Here is a 20,516-nt window from a genome sequence, read left to right on the forward strand (position 1 = left end):
CATTTTTACTGGGGCCAGAGAACGCATCCACAGTTTCTCTCGTTGTGGCGCCTCCATTTATTTCTACACCCATTTGAGTGGGTCTGTTGCCTACTGCCCCACTTGCTGCGGTGCGTGCTGCCTGCCAGCTGCAGCGCAAATTAATTTCTATACTCTTACCAAATAGTCGCACTGTTTGGCCTAGCAATCTGTGCGTTTATACAGATATTTTAAAGTTCAAGTCAATTTATACCCAAGTTGCATTAAACTTATTTCACTCAGCTACTACGAAAGTATTTTGTATAAGAGTATTTCTACGTCTGTTATTTGTTCTTTTTAAGAATACCAAGTAATTACACGGCTTCCATCAAAGTGGTATAATAAAGCTATAGAACAGCAAAAGCACGAAAGTACACCAAGTCGTAAAGTTTTAGAGAGTAATAAGTCTATTTGGCAAAGACAATAAAATTGCGTTTAAAGAAAAAATAAATTTAAGGCAACACAATCAAACCCAAACTAGAGTGAAACATAGCCGGCTATCGAGTTCGTAACTCGTTATATTTGAAATTGTTGCGTTCCCATGAAAACCAGCAAATTGAAATATTTTCACACTTTCGCCCAGCGATTTTGCTCATTTTAAGGAAATGTTGCAGAGCCCAAGTTTCGCAGTGGCTGAATTTTTAATGGCTTCCGAAAGTCAAGAGCCTGCGAGAAAAGAGAAAAGAAAAATTCGTAATCGTAGTTATAGTTGCCATTAAGAATTCTGTATGACTTGCATAATAAAGTAAATGTAATTATTTTAAACACAATATTTTTTGTAGCTAAAGGCTTGGTAATTCATAAATGTATAGAAAATTTTTTTATATATTCTTCATGCATCCCAATTCTGTCCTTAAATTCCTGACAATTATTTATTTTTATTATTTTCACTAACGGCAAACAAATTGCTAGTTGTAGAACAATTTTGAATTTTTGCTGCACGCTGTTTGAGTGTCATTAAATGTTGTGCGATTCATTTTTTATATGACCCTTGAAACCTATTGAAAAAAAATGTTGGTTTTGATTGCACACTTGTCCAAAAATATTATGCACATTTTCACTTTCGAGTAAAAACTTTTCTTTTCTGATGAACACAATATTAAGCATTCGGTGAAAAAACTGGTAAAAATGATTTTTATAACTTTTAGCAGTTATTTTTTAATTTTTTTTGTTTGAGTGAAACTTTTATTAAAATATTATACGAGAAGCGTATAAAGCAAAAAAAAAATGGAAGAAGAAAATTCGCTGCGTGCTTTTTTAAAGTTTTGCACGACCACGAAGGATTTGTGATTGTTTGCAATTCCTTTCGGCAAAGTTTTTGCCTTTCGCTTTAACTTTCGTCGCGTTACATTGTTTACTTTTGACGCGCAACTTAAACATTATCCTGGTTTTCTGGTTTGCCCTTTTAGCGGACTACTTGAGTGTGCCAGCGGTGCAGAGCCTGCAGCCGAGGGCGGCAACCACTGGACACGATTTTATGCTGCCTCTTCAGCCGAAACTTGTGGCGCCTCTGGGTGAGTTGATAGTAATTTCAGTGAGGCCGCGCCACAAACTTTTGATAGATAATTGCATTAAGTAGGCAGCGGGTGCCGGGGTGCCAGGCAGAATTGTTGAACCCACTTGTGGCCACATACGCGGGCCCCTTGGGGGCATGACAGCAAATAGTTTCAGCGTCATTGTAGAGAATGCCTTTTCAAACCCTCGAACAAAGGCGTTCTCGAACTGCAGGCTGCAGGCAGCAGGCAGCTGGCATTGTGCATTCCTGTTCTGGTCCGTGTGTCCTCCGCAAAAGTTGCCTGCTCCCGGACACTGATAACACTTGGTTGTTTTCGTTGTGGTGGCTTGGGTGGGTCAATATTAGCACAGTGGGGAGTTTGCTTCACAGTTGCCTGCACAATGTGTGTGGCCGATAACCCAACGCGTTGACATGCGCTTTCACTTCCGCTTCCGCTGCCTCGAACAGCTTGAATGGTTCCGACTCCGCCCTAGCCTTGCCTCCTTCACTCTGTCTCTGTTTTGCTGTGGCGAATTAAAGTGCTTGACATATTAAGGACATGTTTTTGAAATGCCTTCTCCACTCCCCGCAGAACGCAAGGATCAGCATCCGCTGCAGCTAACCGCACAGAACTTGGCCTCGGACACGAATCAACTGTACGCGAGCCACGCCCACAAGTCCGGCACTGTACTAAGCGTGCCGCCCACACTCAGCATGACTCACACCCAGATGCCACCGGGCATGGCCAGCATGGGGCAACGGACACCGAATCTCAGCTATCGGGCAACTCATATCCATACGCATGCGCCCATCCAACAGCCGATACCGCAACAGTTTCAACAGGCCACCGCCGTGGATTGCAACATCAAAATCTCAGTGGCTGGCGCAGGAGGCGCGTCATCGTCTTGCGGTGATGCTGAGCTGATGATGGCTCCAAAAGTGACGCTGCTGGACGATCTGAGCGATGAGGTCAACTCGTCGACGGATGATTGTGGCGAGTGCTGCCTGGTCGATGACAGCGATACCTACGAGACGAGCAACAACAATGGGCCGCATATCAATCAGGATATCGAACAGGAGAGCGCTGGCGCCGAGGAAGACAGTGGCGACAGTTCCGGTGGCATTTACATAGGACCCACCCATTGATTTTCGGCCATCAAATGGGACTTTCCGTGCTAACAATGATATGTAAATATGTGTATGCATTTGTATGTGTATAGCTAGCCATTACTACGAGTAGTTGGACAGCATCCAACAAAAATCAACGGACCACTCCCATTTCTCTATCTTTCTTATGACTCTTATGACACAAAAAAAAATACAAGAAAAGAATAGAAAAACATGTTGTGAGCAAGTAATGTTGCTGTTTTGTTATAAATCTTTTATGTCGAGACTAACAAGAACACACTTCCCATACACTTTTGTAAGTCACTGTTTACCCTGGTCATACAAATGATAGATAATCATCCTCCATTTCGACGAGTTCTTCATATAGTTTTTGGCTCAGCTTTCCTCATTGTACTGTAATGTGAAAACTTCCATTAATCATGGCATTTTCCACAACAAAGGCTATTTTATTGTCTTTTTGTTTTTGTCTCCAATGGTGACTTGCCTATATTCTATAGATATGGTAACCTGATCCCTGACCCCACAGCAATCTTTTAAGGAAATCTTGTAAATATGTGCTGAAATTTTATAAATTTAAGAAACTTCTTAAAATTGTATGCATATAAAAATAAAAACCCTGCAAGTTTTCACAAACCTTCAAATAATATTTTTCTATATGGTAACCTGATTCCCCGCAGCTATTCAATGGGGAAATGTGCTCATTTAAAAGACTTCTCAAAAAAGAATATACAATAAAGTTCTTTATTTATTTTTCAAACAATACTTGCTAACCTGATTTCCTACAACTATCCAATTGACAAAAGCCATAAATATGCTTCCTAAAAAATATAAAAGTTTCCGTGTAGAGATATTTCCCTATGCACAAATGTCTGTTCTGTATAGATGTTAGAGTAACCGTATACCAAAGCAATTCCTTAAAGAAACACTCTTAGTATGCGTTAAGTTTTGGCAAGTTTATTGAACTTTTTGACTTTAGACTCATAAATTAAATAACTTAAACAAGCTCTCTTCGTTCTTAGGCACCTTAAGAACTACGAGAGTGAGTGTATATAATATATTCGTATCGTACACTTGTTTGCTCTTATTATATCATCTACTGACGTAGCCAGTTTAATAAATGTACGTTTTTGGGGTAACGCCCCCAACTCGAGACAAGCTAAACATGTCTTGGCCGTGCTCCATGCTCCCCACATTTGCACATTTGTGTTGTCCTTATAACTGTCATGTTGACAACTGTCATTGACAGAGATATATGTATGTACCCGTGCATAGCCGAGATGCGAGCATCTCTCTCTGTTTGTCAGTTTGTTTGTATCTCACACATCCGGCAGGGTCTGGCTATCTTCACTGCCAAGACAAACGGTCAGCTCCGCAGCCGGACAAAGCAAACATATCATCCATATAAACGTGTCCTCCACTTGCTGCGCTACGATAGTTTCCATTTCCAGACACGCCAAGGTGTTTATTGTATAAATCTTTGAAACTAACATGGAACTATAAATTTTAACACTTGAATAACCTGCATCAATTGGCATTCCTTACACCACCTCCTCGTCTCTCTCTCTACTCTGGACATCTCACTCCCCAGTGCCAGGAAGTTCAAATAAAAAGTGTGACTCGGAATCTTTATCTGACGCATTGAATGCCACCATTTCAATGGACTTACAAGTAACAAGTAAGAAGTAAGTCTGAACAAGACTGCTCAACTAGTGAATACCCTTGTGAATTCGATTCCTACTTGCCAATGCACTATGGTCCCAAATCCCGATTTGGTGGCATAAAATCGAATATTGCATCTATCGAGCTGAAACTTGGCATACTTCATTAATAGACCACTCTAAATATTTAAGCAAACTTTCAAGTAAGTTTGACCACGCCTACTCCAATGCCCATATAGACATCATGACGTATACGTGATATTTTATTTAAATTTTTTTTTTTTTTTTTTTATTTATTGCTCTCTTTTTTGTCGTCGCTCAGTGTACATTCATCTATTTGACCAAATACAAGTTCAACCAGCGCGGAAGAGTGGCGCCCGCTGTCCATCCACACGTCCAGCAACGTGGCGTGACAGAATTCAAGCACATCTAAATAATTAAAGCATCGGAAAAGCCGCAAAAAGCCGCAAACCAAACTATTATTAAAATTTAATATAAAGTGTCTACTATTGTTTAACATACATTAAACAACGCACAAATACGCAGAACACCTTTTTTTCCTCTACAGAAGACGAACACTTTTGTCAGCTTTTTGATTTCCTTGGACAACACAAAACAGTACAAATATATAACGTTAAACAAATTACCACACAAACTGTGTTTATTATTCGTAATTTACATACCTCCAACTTCAATATCCATTTTAAATAATAGAAAAATATTGTTTAGTTTAGATTTGCCAAGCGCTCAAAGTTATTAAAAATTTCCCGCCAATTTTGTCACAAAAATCAGCTGCTCAATCACCTGACTTTAAACATCTGTAAAAATTGCAAGGTTGCATTTTTGACAAAAATATTTATTGATACTTTCTATCTAGGGTATCTAGTTTAAATATATAAAAAAAAATTCAGATTTTCTTCCATGAAATTTTGGACTTTATGCCACCAAATCGGGATTTGGGACCATAGTGCAATGTTTGAGCAACAGCTAAAACATACACGACCCTGCTTTCGGTGCAGTCAAATGTCAACAGGGTGTAAGAACTAGAAAGTCGACACAATGGCGCCGGATTCCATGGCATCTCTTCCTTCTACCCAGCTCATGGTGCGTATTCTTTTGGTTTTTAGCTGTGTCAAAGGCGACATGGCTGCAAAACTTACATACACACTTACATACATGCACATATACATACATACATATATACAGACGAATACTAATGTGAATCGTAGCCCGATTCTCCCAATTTTGTGGTTTTTGTAATCTTCTTAACTTATGTGTCAGAAACTTCGTGTAAATATCCGTTTATTAGTAAAATACAAAAACAAAAAACAAAAGAAAAGCGAATGAAATGAATATGCAGAAAGAATATAGAATGAATAAAATAGAGCATGTCCATATTAACTTATCTGAGGTTCAAACGTAATTTTTGGTCCAATACTTATAGTTTTTGATGTGTGTGTGTCTGTGTATGATTAATAAATATTTGCAACACGAATAATATAAATAATAACTACCAAAACCAAAAGAAAACAAAAAATGATTAAAATAATAGGATTGTAACAATTTCAGAAATATAAAAACTACATGTAAACATTAAATTGTATGGTATACATTACATAGTACATTAAGTAGTTAAGAATAAATTGGTGGATATGCTCTAAAACTTGTTATTAAAGATTAAAAGTTTCAATTTAATCTGATTAAAGTAAAACAAATTTTAAATTTTAAACTATAAAATTAAAAAGTTGAAGATTTACTTCCTTTAAATTATATTGCAATGTATTAAGTGGTTTAGTAAGCTATGAAATAATACAATACAAAAAAAAAAACAAAACACATTTTTCAATCTTGTTTATGTCCGTGATATATATTTTTGTTTAAAGCTTTTATTCTTCCTCTCTAGAATGTATGCAACAATGTTTACCTTTTGTTGAGGAACCAATTTTGTTAACATCTAAAAAAGTTTACAAAATGCCAACAATACATCAACATTTTTAAATTTAAGTGAATTACAAATATATTGAAATGTAATTAAATTCGTTATTGCAAAGCAAATATTTAATTTTGATTAGAATCAATGAAATCAACCAACCGGGCAACCAGGAAGATGTAATATAGGATTTAATTGTGAAAATAAAATTAATAAAGCAAATAAATTTCATCTAATCCATTTGCATGCAGGTAAATTAAAAAATGATTTTAAAGTCAATGTAAATAAATAATGAAACCTAAACAAAGAAAAACTCTAAAGCAAAACCGTTAAAGCAAAATTAAAAGAATTTCTAATTAAACATAAAGCTGAATTCCTGGTAACAATTCTGAAATTGTATTTCAAATTTTCCAACTACGGTCATAATCGAATTGTAATTAGGTTATATGCATATAATATATATTGTTTACGAGAAATCGAATCGAGTAAATTTTTAAATGTTAACATGAAAAACCATTTAAATTTAAATTAAGTAACAAATTGTGGTGTGTAAAAACAAATTCCAATTTTAAAAATAAAATAAAATTAAATTAAATACAAATTTCTTTGAAAATACACGAACTCAGCACTGGCAAATTTCATCAACAAAGTAAACCAAACACGTTTTCTCCATACATATGGTAATTTAGATGGTAAACAGAGAAATTCAATTTTTTGCTGAAACAAAGAGGACAAGGACAACGACAAAGGCCAGACAAGTTGGCATACATAGTATCCCTATAAAATGGTACATTAGTTTTCTTATAAAGGGCAGTATAGTAATATACTAAATATGAGAAGTAGTATAAGTCATATGAAAAGAAGATAACAAGTGCTAAATAAGTTGCATAAAGTGAAATGATATAAAACTTACTTACTTGATTTTTAAGAGTATTTGATCTTCGACATTTTTTAAGACTTTCTTGTTAATTTTAAAAGCAAACACAACACCCACCATTTGGCCATTAACAGCGAATCAGGCAAGGCTCAGAATTATAGCCCTTATATGGCCATTTCGAAACAAATTTATGTGCGCCTCACTGTGTTGGGTGGAAAAAAAAGCTTAGGACTGCAAGTGATGGCCTCTAATGTAGACACTTCAGCACACGCACACATGCGTACAGAGCACACACACACACACACCGACAGACACATGGAGAGATATGTGTATGTAGATATGTAACCTAATATGGTATAAACCGTTTGCACATCAAAGCACAAATCCATTAGGCATTAAAACCGCCAGGTGGGTAAAGGCGAAAAAATCTGAAACGGAAAGCGAGAAGCTTATCTATGTAAGTAAATGTCTGTGTGCAAAGTGTATGCGTATATGCGTGAGTGTGTGTGTGTGTGTGTGTGTTGGGCTGTGTGTGTTATATGGAGCCCTCCCCAAGAGTGTGCTAAACTAAGCGATTGAGTGTAGCGGCGAGAGAGGCGACTGAAAAGCGAGCAAAAGATTAATGAGCAGCACCTGCCTGCAGACAAATTATATGGCATAATTCACTTTGAGCCCCATTCGCATATGCTACTTCTTATGCTCTGTGTTCTGTGTTCTCTGTCGCCATCATCTGGGTTTTCGGTTTCCCAAATCACAACTCACTTGGTCACATTTCATGCGTACACTGTTACAATGTGAGTACTTAAGTTCCACAATGCATATATCACAATAAGGTTTAGATAATTGAACATCTAAGAAAAATAGTTCGATTACAAAGACAACTATATTTAATAAGGCAAACTATAATAGATAGATTGATAAATGTATTCTCTGGTTAAACCTCAGCTTTACGTTGTTGACTTCAGCAAAATGAAATACGAATTGTGCTGTGTAATCAAAGTTAGCAGCTGCGAAATAGGTTCTGGCCTACTTAGAAATGCAATACAATCTGTGAATGTTGTTTTACTTATTTTGTGATTGTTTCGGCACTGTTGCGTTACAAACACTTTTTGTTTTTATAGTCATTCGTGGTAACAATGATTGACGATGATTGAGCGCTACACACTCTCATATAACACAGCCAGACCAACAGCTGCAAGCAACGTTCAGTTAGCAGCGATGTTGACAGTAAGGTTATTTGATTAGGTTATTTTGAGTGTAATTCCTATCAAGCTTCATCTGTAACTTTGAGTTAAGGGACCATATATACGGTTTTTATTTTTATTTTATAAATTATTAAAGGCAAAATGAAGATAGCCCAATCTTGAAATTCAAGATTGTAATCTTGTTTTAAGAATGGAAACATCTCAAAATTGAACCAAGAATGCAAAATATGCAAAAAAAAAATATATTGTTTTTTTTTTACACATTTATGTGCCTTGTCTAATTTCTTTTTAATATTTGTTAAACTTAATTTAATCCCTTTCACTCCTCTTTTTTAAGGGAAGGGAATTCCAACATTTTAATAAACAAAAACCATTTTTTTTTAAGATCGAAAACTTGTTAAGTAGAGATTTGTAATTTCCTTTCAATCTAGAATAAAGCAAAATTTTAGTTTTAAAATATCATGTTTTTAATTCAAATTACCATTAAAATCTTGATTGAAGATTTTTTTTAACCCAAAAATGTATTTCAAGATAGTTTTTTTTTATGATTGAAAAATAAATAAATAAATAATAAACAAGTTTCAAAATGCAGATTTTGAAATATTAACATGTAGTATCAGAATACTACTCTAATTCTTCTTTTAAAGAGAGGTACTGTCTGCAATATGACTGTTAATTTTTTAAATATACTCTACACAACACAAACGCTTCATTATGCAAATCCCTTTCATGGGCAATATATTAATTCTAATGACTTTCTTCTTGCCAATTTATGTGCCAAAATAGCATTTTTTGACCATAGACTTTCCGTGTTTGCTCCCATAAATGGCTGCCAAAAAAAAAAAAAAAAAATAGAAAAAAATTGCTAAGACCAACAGGAAAGTTAAGAACTTTATTGGCAGTACCCTCCGTTGTGCATTTTTGCGTTTTTTCTTTTTTTTTTTGCTGTGGCGTCCTCGTAGCGAAATTTATTGTTACAGATTGCCGAAATGGTGGAACTGAATACATTGAGGAAAGCAAATTTCCGTTTGGAAGGGCATAAAAATCGCGCCGAGATCTGCAATCGCAATATACATTCCAGATAGATAGAACTCGCTGCGAGCACGGAAATGCGGGACCATGATTTGTTTAGTGCGGAGTGGTGTGGTGTGGTGTGATGTGATGTGGTGAATACCAAAGGACTCCGCTAGTCTTCCGTGTCCGTGTCCACCTCCTCTTGATGACGTCGTCTATTCTGTCTCATTGTGGCCATCTTACAGGCATTTACGGCTCGACGTCTCTCGCATTTGTACATGCGATATATATTCTTTAAGTTGCGTTGGATTTTGTTCCAGCTTCGTTTCAACTTGCGCAAATAGTAGTTCACATAATCCATGGTATCGGTCGCTTGGAGAACGAACCACAGAAAAGAGCCACTCACAAAAGTCGTGGTTAAGGCGTGAAACCAATATTCCAGCTTCCATGGTATACAATCAGTTTGGGCCAATACAAAAAGCATCTTTCTCATTGTTATAAACAGCAAGAATTCTATAGAGCACCAAATAACCAGCGTCATCATCTCCACCAAAAAAATCCCAACTACAACTTCGAATATCACCTGCCAGTATCGGGCCACATGCATATATCGTTCCGGATATATGTGAAAGTCCCACAAGAGGCAGAGTGTAGCCACGAGAAAAATCCAGCTGCCCAGAGTGGGTGACGGCGAACATTGATCCTCTGGTTGTGCGAAGAAAAGAGATACTCCGAGTAGTTGCAATAAAGCAGCAAAATAAATTGATAATGCCTCCATTTGAGTAAATTATATCAGCAAAGCATCAAGTATAAGTTCTGGCTTTTGATATTTAATGACATTCTTAGCAATACATAACTAAATAAAATATTTTATATTTTTCTCAATGTGATGACAAATACATATTTATTGAAACATTGAATTCAATATTTTATGCACTAAATTTTAGTGCAATTATTTTCATTATTAAAGTTAAACAATTTAAAGTATATCTTTTAAACTGTGTACATGGCTTTATCTTGTTTGGTTGTATCAACAGCATTCAGGAAATACAAAAGTAACAATTCATGGCACGCTAATATATAAAGCGGCACTTGCGCATCCCAATTGTTGTTCTGCCTGGATGTGAAATTCCACGTGCACTCCCACACACAACCTCCAGCTGGAAAACAGCAGCGGTCACGAACTACAAACACGACAGACTAACCTCACTCAACACGGATACAGAGTGAATGGGTCGTGGACCACATCTACTCCCACGTCAACTCCCGCGTCCACGCCCACGTCAACGTTAAAGCCCCTTGAGCTGAGTTATCCACAACACGAATCTAACGAAAATTGGCGATGCAGCAAGTAATCCACGCTTACTGTTGCTCCTCATATCAACAGATTTACAAAGGGTAACTAGTAAGGTAACTAAATTCGTAATAATAGGAATGTATTTTATGTCTTCAAAAAATCACCGAATGAAAACTGATTGACCAAACTGATTCGCCAATAGTCGTAAAATTAAAAGCAAACCCATGTCTCATTTCTTTGTAGTTTGTGCAAACACTAAAATCATCAACTTTTTCCTACATTTGGCGAGATTTGGGCGAGTAAAATGGCAAATAATTGAACACGAAAGCCGAATGACGCTCTGCTTTGAAATTATGTTGAAGAGGGTAAAAAATGGAAGAAAAGCGCTGTTCATCACTCTTTTAATTGCCAACTATAGGACAATTTCTTCTAAACTGACACGAACAAGTTTTGTACGACAACCAGAGATGTCCTCCTAAAGGAATTGGATATGTAAAAAAACAAAACTAGTTGTACAAAAGTTGAGGAATTAAAAGAAATGTTACTGCATATCTAATATTCTTTAACTAGTATATATGTTTCGAATTATAATACACGATATCCATTTGAATGACATCTCAGTACACTTTAATCCCCTTTGAGGACACTAGTTAATTTAATTACTCCCTAAATTTAAAGCCAACGTATTCTAAATGCTATCAATTGGCTTAATTAGATGGTGTAATGTTCACAGTGTCTGGGAAAACCAACCCCACCACAAACAGACCCACATTACGTGCTTATCGTCAATCGGTAAATGAGCAAAAGCTGCCATCAAATTAACATAACAGTTACCGCAATTAATCAATTGGGGTCCTGAGTAGCCCCGAGTCCGAGTAACCGTGTCAGCGAGTGAAGGAGGCGAGTCGCCCAATTATCCAGGTGTGTTAACTGTGTTAGTCTGGTTAACTGAACTTGAATTTAAACATTTTAGGGGCCACGGGTCTGGCTAACTGACAGCTAAAGGTCGACTCTCCACACTCACACTCGCACTTTGGCAAACAACACAAACTCTCACTGTATCTGACATTTGAATAGGGTTCATTGTTGTCGGCTCTGTGCAGGCTCCCTGCCTGTCTTTCTGTCTGTCTGTTTGGCCAGGCTTGTCTATTTAAAAATTGATTTGTTGTTATTTACATGCCGCATTATTTATCTACGATCTCGGTTAGAATGATGTAGCTGCTGCCTATCAGGCATTATCATTGTCAATGTCGGCATGTGCACTGCTTGATAATTGAGAGCCGCAGTAGGGTTTCCCTCTTTTTTAGCCTCTGCTCTTTGAGAGAGGGAACGGGAATCGAGAATTCAATTTGTAAGTGTCAATGACAGTTTAGTAGATGTCGCCTTTTACCTTTATCATTCCCACTCTTGCGCTCTTGGGCTGCCCATTTTTATTGGCATTTTCTCCATTGAACCGAAAATCCCCAGTTGATTTGCAAGCAACAAGTTGCCAGCCTGATGAGGAGTCAACCGGGATCGACACGTTGAAAGGGGTGGCAGGGCGGGAAAGCGAAAGCGAAAGCGGGAGGCGGATAGCAATGGATGACAAGGTGGCACAGCATGACTTTTGTTATTGTATGCGACGTGCACCGAAAACAGGACATGGATGTTAACGTATTTATTACCATAATTGCTACAGCGCAAAATGCAGAAAGAAAGACGCAAAGTCAAGAGCTCAAAGAGAGAGAGAGAGAGAGAGAGAGAGAGAGAGAGAGAGAGAGAGCGAGAGTACGTCAGACAGACAGAGGGAGACAGCGTCTGATTGAAATATAGAGATTATGTGTAATTGAAACCATTCGTTTAGAAAAATCAATCAAAATTGTGTATTGACATTTAAATGGGTTGCCTTGGAAATAGGTGTTGGTGTTTCATTTGCTTGTGCATAGCACAGACTTGAATAAACGTGGAATTTCGACTCTTATTAGTGGTATATGTTTATACCCGATACCCATAGAAGGGTATTATAACTTTGTGCCTCCAAGAAATGTATTTAGCAGGCAGAAGGAGGCATCCCCGACCTTATAAAGAATATATATTCTTAATCAAAGTCAACAGCCGAGACGATATAGTCACGATCGTCCGTCTGTCTGTCCGTATGAACACCTAGATATCAGAGACTATAAGAGATAGAGATATAATTTTTTCGATAGCACTTGTAATGTTTACAGTATAAGTTATTTAAGGAGTTCTTTAATATGGGGAAAAACGGCTTCTTACTATGGGTCTTACTAGCTTTGGTTGACTATCTGAAATATTTTGTATACTGTATTTTGAATGTAGTACTATATTAATATACCAATAATAGCCATTGGTATATTTTTGTATTTTGTGGCATTAATTTGATATATTTTAAGAATAATACCGTACTGTATAGCTTTTATTCAAACAACTGTAGATTTCTTACTTGATTTTATTAGAAATTTTTAATTTGTTTTGTGTTTAATTTGAAATAATACACTCTCACAAACTATATTTCAATTTAAATATACCCGTATTTATCCGCTTTGCGTTAAATCGTATAACTCAATATGAAGGCTTAGCTGGTTTAAATTATTTGAGCCAATCAGTAATTTAAAAGTCTTTCTTTGATTGATAATTAAAAGTATTTTCGCTTCGAGAAGCGCACAAAAGCGCTTTAATTATAAATGGTCACGTGCATTAATCGAAAAGTAATGAAAATGAATAATATATTAGCTAATGGGAATTTAATGACCATAACGGCATCAGCTATTAACTGTGAAACAACTTGAAAGTGAGTGTGAAAAATAATTTACACATCCCCATCGGAATGCTCGAGCCCAACTCCCTGAATGCTATTTACCTGAAGGGGAGCTCAGTTGATGGGGTTGTATCGGTGAAGTCATGCACTTAAATTGTTGGTACATATGTGAACTACTGTCTGTGTGTACCATGTGTATGCATGTGTGAGTCTGAATGTAATTTCGCACGTGCAACTTTAATGAACTTTTCACACTCATTACACACAATGGGCCGCAGAGACAAGGTTCCGGAGAGTGCAACATGCACTTTTATCCCCCAACACACACACACACACACACTCCGTTTTTGTAACCGCACACAAGTTCAGTGCTATGGATATATATTTGGGAATACGCAACTAGGGATTACTTCGTATATTGTTGTTAAAATCCTGATTGTGAGATATTTCTACTCTTATTTTAGGAAGTGCATTGAAAGTTGTGCAAAGTATGTATATTTGTATATTTTACGGAATAAAATAAGGAAAAAACTTGATATTTGATTAAACTTACCTCAAAAAAAAAAAAATTTAATATTTAAAGGGTATTGTAAATCAGTTAGGCAAGATAAAGGAAAAAGAAGCGCAGTTTTGCTGTTGCAGATGGAGTTGTAGCAAATGAGATTGCGGTAAGAAAATTCTTGACTTGTCAAATCGTGCACATAAAACTTTAGCCGAAAGCTGAAAAGTTTTTCCCTTAACCTCACAAACGTTTTTCAACTTCCGTCCAATTTTCTGTAACTGGCAGCGATATATGTGCATGTCCTTTGGCTAAAAGACGCAGAGCTTCACACTGGCACTTGCATGCTTATTTGGAGAAGTAAAAAAGAAAATAAACCAACAACAAAAGTAACTGATAACTGGGTAAGAAAACGACAACATTGTTGTCTGTATGCGATGTGTCATAGAGTTACTATGGGACGACTTGCTGCACACGATGTGACCCCAACATCACACAATGCGGCACGTGATCTCGTGAGCATCTATCGGAACTTGTCAAAGGCGCCCATCAGTTCCGTTTGCATTTCCCGCTTCTGGGCTTGACTCTGCCTGCTGTCACCTCTCTGAGCCGCCAGCCAGCCGCCGCTGAATTCGTGCATTTTTTTGTGCATCGCATACAAATTGCAAACCAACTGGCAGTGACGTTTACTTTGTTGTTTGAAGCCGTTCATACGCTCACCGCGGATGCTTACGTGTCCGCATGATGCTTGTAACGCACAAAGTAAAGAATTTTATGTGGTTTATACATAACCTCATTAAATCGCCTTAAGCGAAAAGATTCTTAGAAATTGTTCTACCATAAAGTGAAGCTCATATTGCAAATATTTTAACGATAACAACTTGTAAATTAATTTTGGTATTGAATGTTTTTAGGTAAATATTAATGAGCCATGAATTTTATTGCTATCAGTTAGAAAAGTTAAGTATTTAAAATTTAGACTCAGTTACTGACATTTTTTCATTTTCGCAACTTTGTTCAAGTACATATTTATTCCCATCTATCCTCTTCGATTTCCGAAATAGAACTGACTGTCGATTATTATTACTTCGATTATCGATAGCTAGTTGTAGGTTTGAACAACGTTGCCAGATTGTTTTATTTGTTAGAGATCTGCTGCCTTATCGATTTCCTCTTTTCAGAAGCTCTATAAGCGTATTCAGCCGTCGACAAGCCTCAGATTACCGTTCTCAGTTGTTTTTGTGCTGCTGCGGCAGCTGAAAATCACGCTAATTGTAGTACGGCAAATGCGACATTGTCGCCCAGCATTGCATACATTTTGAACTCGGGTTGCGGCTGAATCCTCATGATTCTGGTATTACCATTAATTTGAATACGAAATCATTCAGAGGCGTCGTTGACGCAAAAATCAGATTTAATGCAGCTAAACCGCAGACAAAAAGATGTATTTAAAACGCATTAAAGTAATTGAAGAATAATTTGAATAATTACACTTTTTTCGCAATGTGTTTTTACACTTTTGAAACTGCGTCCATGTCTCTGGCCAAAACATGACATGTTTTGACATGCAAATGCACGTCGCAGCAGCTGCCGCATTCGCATCCGTATCCGCATCCATGTATCCGCATCCATGTATCCGCATCTATAGCCATAACGTTATCAAGAGGATTGAGCTTAGAGCTTTCTCGCTCTCTATGTGTATGTTTATGCTCAATATTATAATGGCAAGGCCCCTACATAAACAAAGTCAACGCTGTCGGCTATTAGGAAAACAATAACAAACACTTTGCCAGCAGCACTAACAAGAACAACAGCAACAGCAGCCGAAGCCGAAGCAACAAAAATAACTGAAAGAACCAACACCTGACCCATTCTACACTGAACAAATATAAAGAGACGGTCAGCCACAAGCCAAACTGTGATGACGACAACGTCGACGCCGACGACCGACGACGATGCCGATGACGATGATGATACCGAAGCTCCAACCTCAGTCCCAGCAGCATCCCATGCATAATTTATAGGCGAGTGCAGTGCCGCAATGGGGGTGCCTTGGCACTGGACTTCTACTACAGCTACTACATACTATCAGGTTCCAGCTTCAAGCTGCTACTGCTGCTTGGGGGGCAAAATTTGCATTTAAACACATTTCCACACTCATGAGCACGAAATTTGTGTAACAAATGCAACAACCTCGAGATTGGCTTTGGCCATTGCGCGGTTCAAAGGTAACGAAAGGAATATAGAAGTGGGAAACGGAAACGGGAATCAAAATGGGGATGGGGATGGCAACTGAAAAGGCTTTAAATGGCATAGGGCACACCTCAGGCTCAATTTCAGGTTAACAACTGCCTTTTATGCATGGCTAATCTACCATGAAAACTGCCGAAATTACACTAGTTTGCACATTAAATATTCACTATGACTTAAATATTTAATGCAGTTGGCCTAACACTGTTTGTCGATGCAAAAGTAGGTTGGCAGAAAGTCGAAAATAATAATTTAGACTTAAGAATAGAAATTTGAATTTTCGAATCCTTACTTATATTTTTATTGATTCTAATGAGAAATAAAGAGAGGGGCACCAACTTTTGTTTTGGGTGTTTTCATGTTGCTTGTTAATTATCATTTGCAGAAACTATTCAAGCAAAACTGTTCATGCAACAAATTGCGCTACTTAAGATGCAATTATGCGCTTCACTTTGCAATGATTCGTAACTGCAGCTGCATTAAATGTAATTGTTTGTTGTTTGTTCTATCTTTCTTCTCCCAGATACTTTGCGCCATTTTATGAAAATATCTTAATTTGCATGCTAATGATGTCCAAGAAAGATAATCAAAACACATACAAATTGTTACTTTAAAATTACCTCCTTCAATTAGAAGGAAACTAAATAATAAATAAGTCAACGGAAGTGCATTTCTTTTTGAACTTATGCACGTCAGTTGCATGCTGGCTATAAGTTCTTCCATTTTACTTGCATTTGCAGCATCTACTTTAAACTAGCTAATAAGAGTAGCTGTATGTGTGTTGTTTCATGTGTGCGAGAAGGATGAAGAGATGCTGGATTTTATCTCTTCTGGCAGCCGTGACATTTCAGATTGCGCATTCGCCACGTTGTCTGGCGCAAACATTTCAATTAGTTGGGCTAACAAAATTTTAATAGTTGTCAGCTGCATTGACTTGATAAATGCCAAAGTGCCAAGCCGTTCGAGTCTCAACTCTCCCCCTTGCCTCCCACTGATGCTGCGGCTTCCTCCCGACTCCTGCCACCAACATCGACGCTACTCAGCCTTCAGACTTCAGTTGTTTGTCCCTGGATAGGCTGTGCCTGACGTCGAAACATTTAAAACACGATTTTCACATTTACCTTTCAATTTAGCATTGCTTTCTCTTTTTTGCCATTGCTGATGTTGCTACTGTTTTCTTCGCTGTTGCCCATGTTGAATTTGTTGATTGTTGCTATTGCTTATGCTGTTGTTGTTGTTCTTGTTATAGTTGTTCTTCTTGCGCTTGTCTGGGCGAGGTGACATATTGACAAAAGTGTCTAGCTGCAAAAATTAAATTACGTTCACCGGAGCCTCAGATTCGATTAAGTTAAATCGAATTTTTTGGTTTGGCTTTGCCAATCAAAAAACAAACTAAGTCAGTGTGCCACCAAGTTTGGACCACATGCTCGTTCCTTAGGATTTATGTTGCTGCTGAGGCATTGTTTGCACTTCTTTTTGTAAAAGGCTTTAAGATTTGTTGAAGAAGTGTCTACTTTTAAGAATAGATTGAACATATTTTGGAGTAAATGTTTGAGAGATGGCAGAAACAAAAACAATCTTCTTCTTGTGGTCGTTCTATTTCTGTTCTCTTCTGTTATCCTGTAGGGTATAAAAACTTCGTGTGGAGCTTTCGACAACTAAACTTCTCACACTCTGTGCGTTACAATTCCCCTTTATTGTTTTCTTCTCTGTTTTTTTTTTAAGGCTACATAAATAAGATTTATATCGGCAATAAAATATTTCATGCCTGAGCAAATTTCAGCAGTGAACACACCTCTTCTCGAACGAGCAAAAGTCGGAGAGCTTTCAAGCAGAAATCAGGCACTTACATATAGTATACTCCCTCTCCATTCGAGTCAGTCAGTTAAGTTGGCCTATAAAGTTATTTATATAATAAAAAGCAAACAAGCGCTGCAGCTGTTGTGATGATTTGCCATTGACATTGCCTGCTGCCAGAGATATATGTTATCTTTAACTACTCTTGACTCCGATGATAAATCTGCTCATTTATTCGTTAGTTGTCACAATTTCACTTCCATTTCTCGTATGTACGTCGAGGCGCAGACATAAATTCGCTTTGTCAACTTTAATATTAAAGGCATTTTATATTTAATGCACTTTTACTTCTCTTAAAATTATGTAAAGCTGGTTAAACGGATTCGCATTTCAGTAACTGTTAATAGGCCATAAAATGGAAGACAATAGCCGCAGTCAAACAGGTGTAATAAGCATTTTAGCCCTGTTTAAGCTTTGTTATCATTGTTATCAAGCGAGTAGGCTGCAACATTAACCCAGTCGAGTGCTGTATGTTCAAACAGTTTAATGCCTCAGATAACAAGGCGCGTCATGCAGAAATTGCGACACAGATACACATACATAGATACAAAGATACATTCTCACAGATACACATACAGAGTACGCAGTTGTGAGGCATACGGCCAGATTTTGGCCTCAAGCGTGTGCCTTGTGGTGTGGTGTGTGAGTTACCCCAAGCTTGCAGCAATATCCACAGGATGCATACTCACACTAATACTTGCAAGCACGTACACACACACACACATACACACACACACACACGTACGCTCTCTAAACTGTTGGCTCTAATGCAATTTCTGTCATTTTTAATGGTTTTATAAGTTGCAGCAAAGTCGCCAGACTATCGTTCGCATCTGTCTGTTGTATGTTGGCAGTCCAACTACGACCACGACTACAAAAGCAAGGATGAGAACAGAGCGAGAGAAATGGAAAGATAGAGAGAGAGAGAGCGAGTCCGTTCAGCCACTTGCTGTATGGAGAAACAGTTGATTATTTGGTGGCTACACTTTGCTGCTGTTTCAGCATGGATACAGGTATGAATTTTGTTTGCCCTCATAATGATGGGTTTTTGGTCTTTCTGCTTCGTTCTGTTACACTAGACGTTTACGTACTCGCATGAGCATCGCTTCCATTCCTTGATGTGGCCTCCGGTGACAGTTGTGGCAATTACTGCATCGTTTGTGCCACAGCTAAATGTGTTTAGTTTTGATTAGTTAAGTAATTGCTGACTCTGTGTTCTCCTATATATATATGCGAGTGGCTCTTTGTGTTTAAGAGCAGGCCTTAAGGTGGCATGGAACAATTCATAAGTCAAATTATGGCTCATCGAATTACCAAGTTTGTTTGTTCAGTTTATTGCAGAAATTGTGCATTGAGCTTTTCCTCTTATTGTATTCTCAATTATTTCGAATTTCGAATAGAAATTGTCGTTAACATTTATGAATTTCCTTATTAAATAATGCACTCAAATCGTAACACAAATAAATTGAAAATAAAGTTTAAATTTAATAATATAATTATAATGCATATGTTAATTTTTATTTATTTTTAGTTTAAATTATTTCATAATTTAAATATCATTAATGTATCTACATAAAATAATTAATATGATTTCAGTATTGTTAAAGCTAATAACGAAATAAGCATATTACATATTTATTTTTTATCTAAATAAATTATTTTATTAACTTATTATTAACTAATTATTATTATTACATCTATAATATTATAGTTTTATTGTAATTTCAGAATTTTTTAATGGTAATTTCTATAATCTTTTGAGTTAAACGATCTATTTGAGTCAATAATTAATTAATATTAATGTATTTATAACATTAATTTATTTGTTATTTTAATAAATAATTTAAATTTTTTTTAATATTAAAGGTTTTATATAATTTCAGTATTTTTTAATACTAATAATGAAATTTAACATCCACTTAATATATATTTATTATTTATACATTATATCGTATCAATTTTCATTATAAATAGTTGTGATTTTTTTCAGTGTAGGTTTACAAACATACAGCCAAGCATCGGCCGAGCATTCTGCGCATTCTCACCACAAGCTCTCCATCGACGGTTGAGAGTAATTTGAGGCTGTAGCTCGAGCATGGGAAGCTGTTACCCAGAAAGCTCAACGTACTTATAAGTATGAGAGCAGGACACAGTGCCGGGGCAGGCATGGAGCATGCATGGAGCACATTCGAAGGGAACCTACATCAACAGAAAAGCGGTTGAAATTGAATTCGACGGCTTTAAACAATTCTAAGTTATTAAACCAAACGCGAAAAGTTTAATTGGAACTGTTACTCTGCCCTGTTTGGGTCACTGGGGAAGCGCAGACAGCAAATAGAAGTAGAGCTAGCATAGAGTATAGAATACTTCTCCCCCAATCGTCTTTTCCCTCTGCCATGATTCTGGTGCAGGCTGGCGCTAAATGTGCGCAATTGAAGGCAATTGAGCAATTTTGTATGCTCAGAACGCCAGGCGTCGCATTAGCATAAATACATTTATTTAATATTTAAATTAGTTTCATGGCATTTCA

The 20,516-nt window shown here is 37.0% G+C and overlaps 2 protein-coding genes and 1 long non-coding RNA gene across 5 annotated transcripts in view; 1 reads left to right on the top strand and 2 right to left on the bottom strand.

Moving 5' to 3' along the window:
* Positions 1–3,532, top strand: part of LOC117563255 (potassium voltage-gated channel protein Shaw) — a 38,544-nt gene extending 35,012 nt beyond the window's left edge. Inside the window, exons 10-11 of one of the 3 annotated variants that reach the window (XM_052002450.1) lie at positions 1,428–1,532; positions 2,106–3,532. In XM_052002450.1, the coding sequence (XP_051858410.1) occupies positions 1,428–1,532; positions 2,106–2,659 (659 nt within the window). In that variant the 3' untranslated portion in view covers positions 2,660–3,532. The remainder of the gene's footprint in view (positions 1–1,427; positions 1,533–2,105) is intronic. The other 2 variants (XM_034241473.2, XM_034241474.2) reach the window with 2 other exon arrangements.
* A 1,089-nt stretch (positions 3,533–4,621) lies between these two features.
* On the bottom strand, positions 4,622–5,272 carry LOC127565161 (uncharacterized). The gene is made up of 2 exons (XR_007954540.1): positions 4,983–5,272; positions 4,622–4,899 (listed from the first exon to the last, which is right to left on the bottom strand). It is a non-coding gene; the product is annotated as an uncharacterized LOC127565161 (long non-coding RNA).
* A 3,912-nt stretch (positions 5,273–9,184) lies between these two features.
* LOC117564525 (uncharacterized) lies at positions 9,185–10,189 on the bottom strand. Its single transcript, XM_034243346.2, has one exon. It carries the CDS (start codon positions 10,101–10,103, stop codon positions 9,498–9,500), a length of 606 nt encoding a protein of 201 aa, XP_034099237.1. The 5' UTR covers positions 10,104–10,189; the 3' UTR covers positions 9,185–9,497.
* Between the last annotated feature and the right edge of the window lie 10,327 nt (positions 10,190–20,516).

This window comes from Drosophila albomicans, chromosome 2L (genome assembly GCF_009650485.2).
Source record: "Drosophila albomicans strain 15112-1751.03 chromosome 2L, ASM965048v2, whole genome shotgun sequence".
Taxonomy (NCBI): domain Eukaryota; kingdom Metazoa; phylum Arthropoda; class Insecta; order Diptera; family Drosophilidae; genus Drosophila; species Drosophila albomicans.

What these genes read in the sequence shown, in the direction of transcription:
- LOC117564525 (XM_034243346.2), bottom strand. Translation starts at nt 10,103, where the DNA reads ATGGAGGCATTATCAATTTATTTTGCTGCTTTATTGCAACTACTCGGA.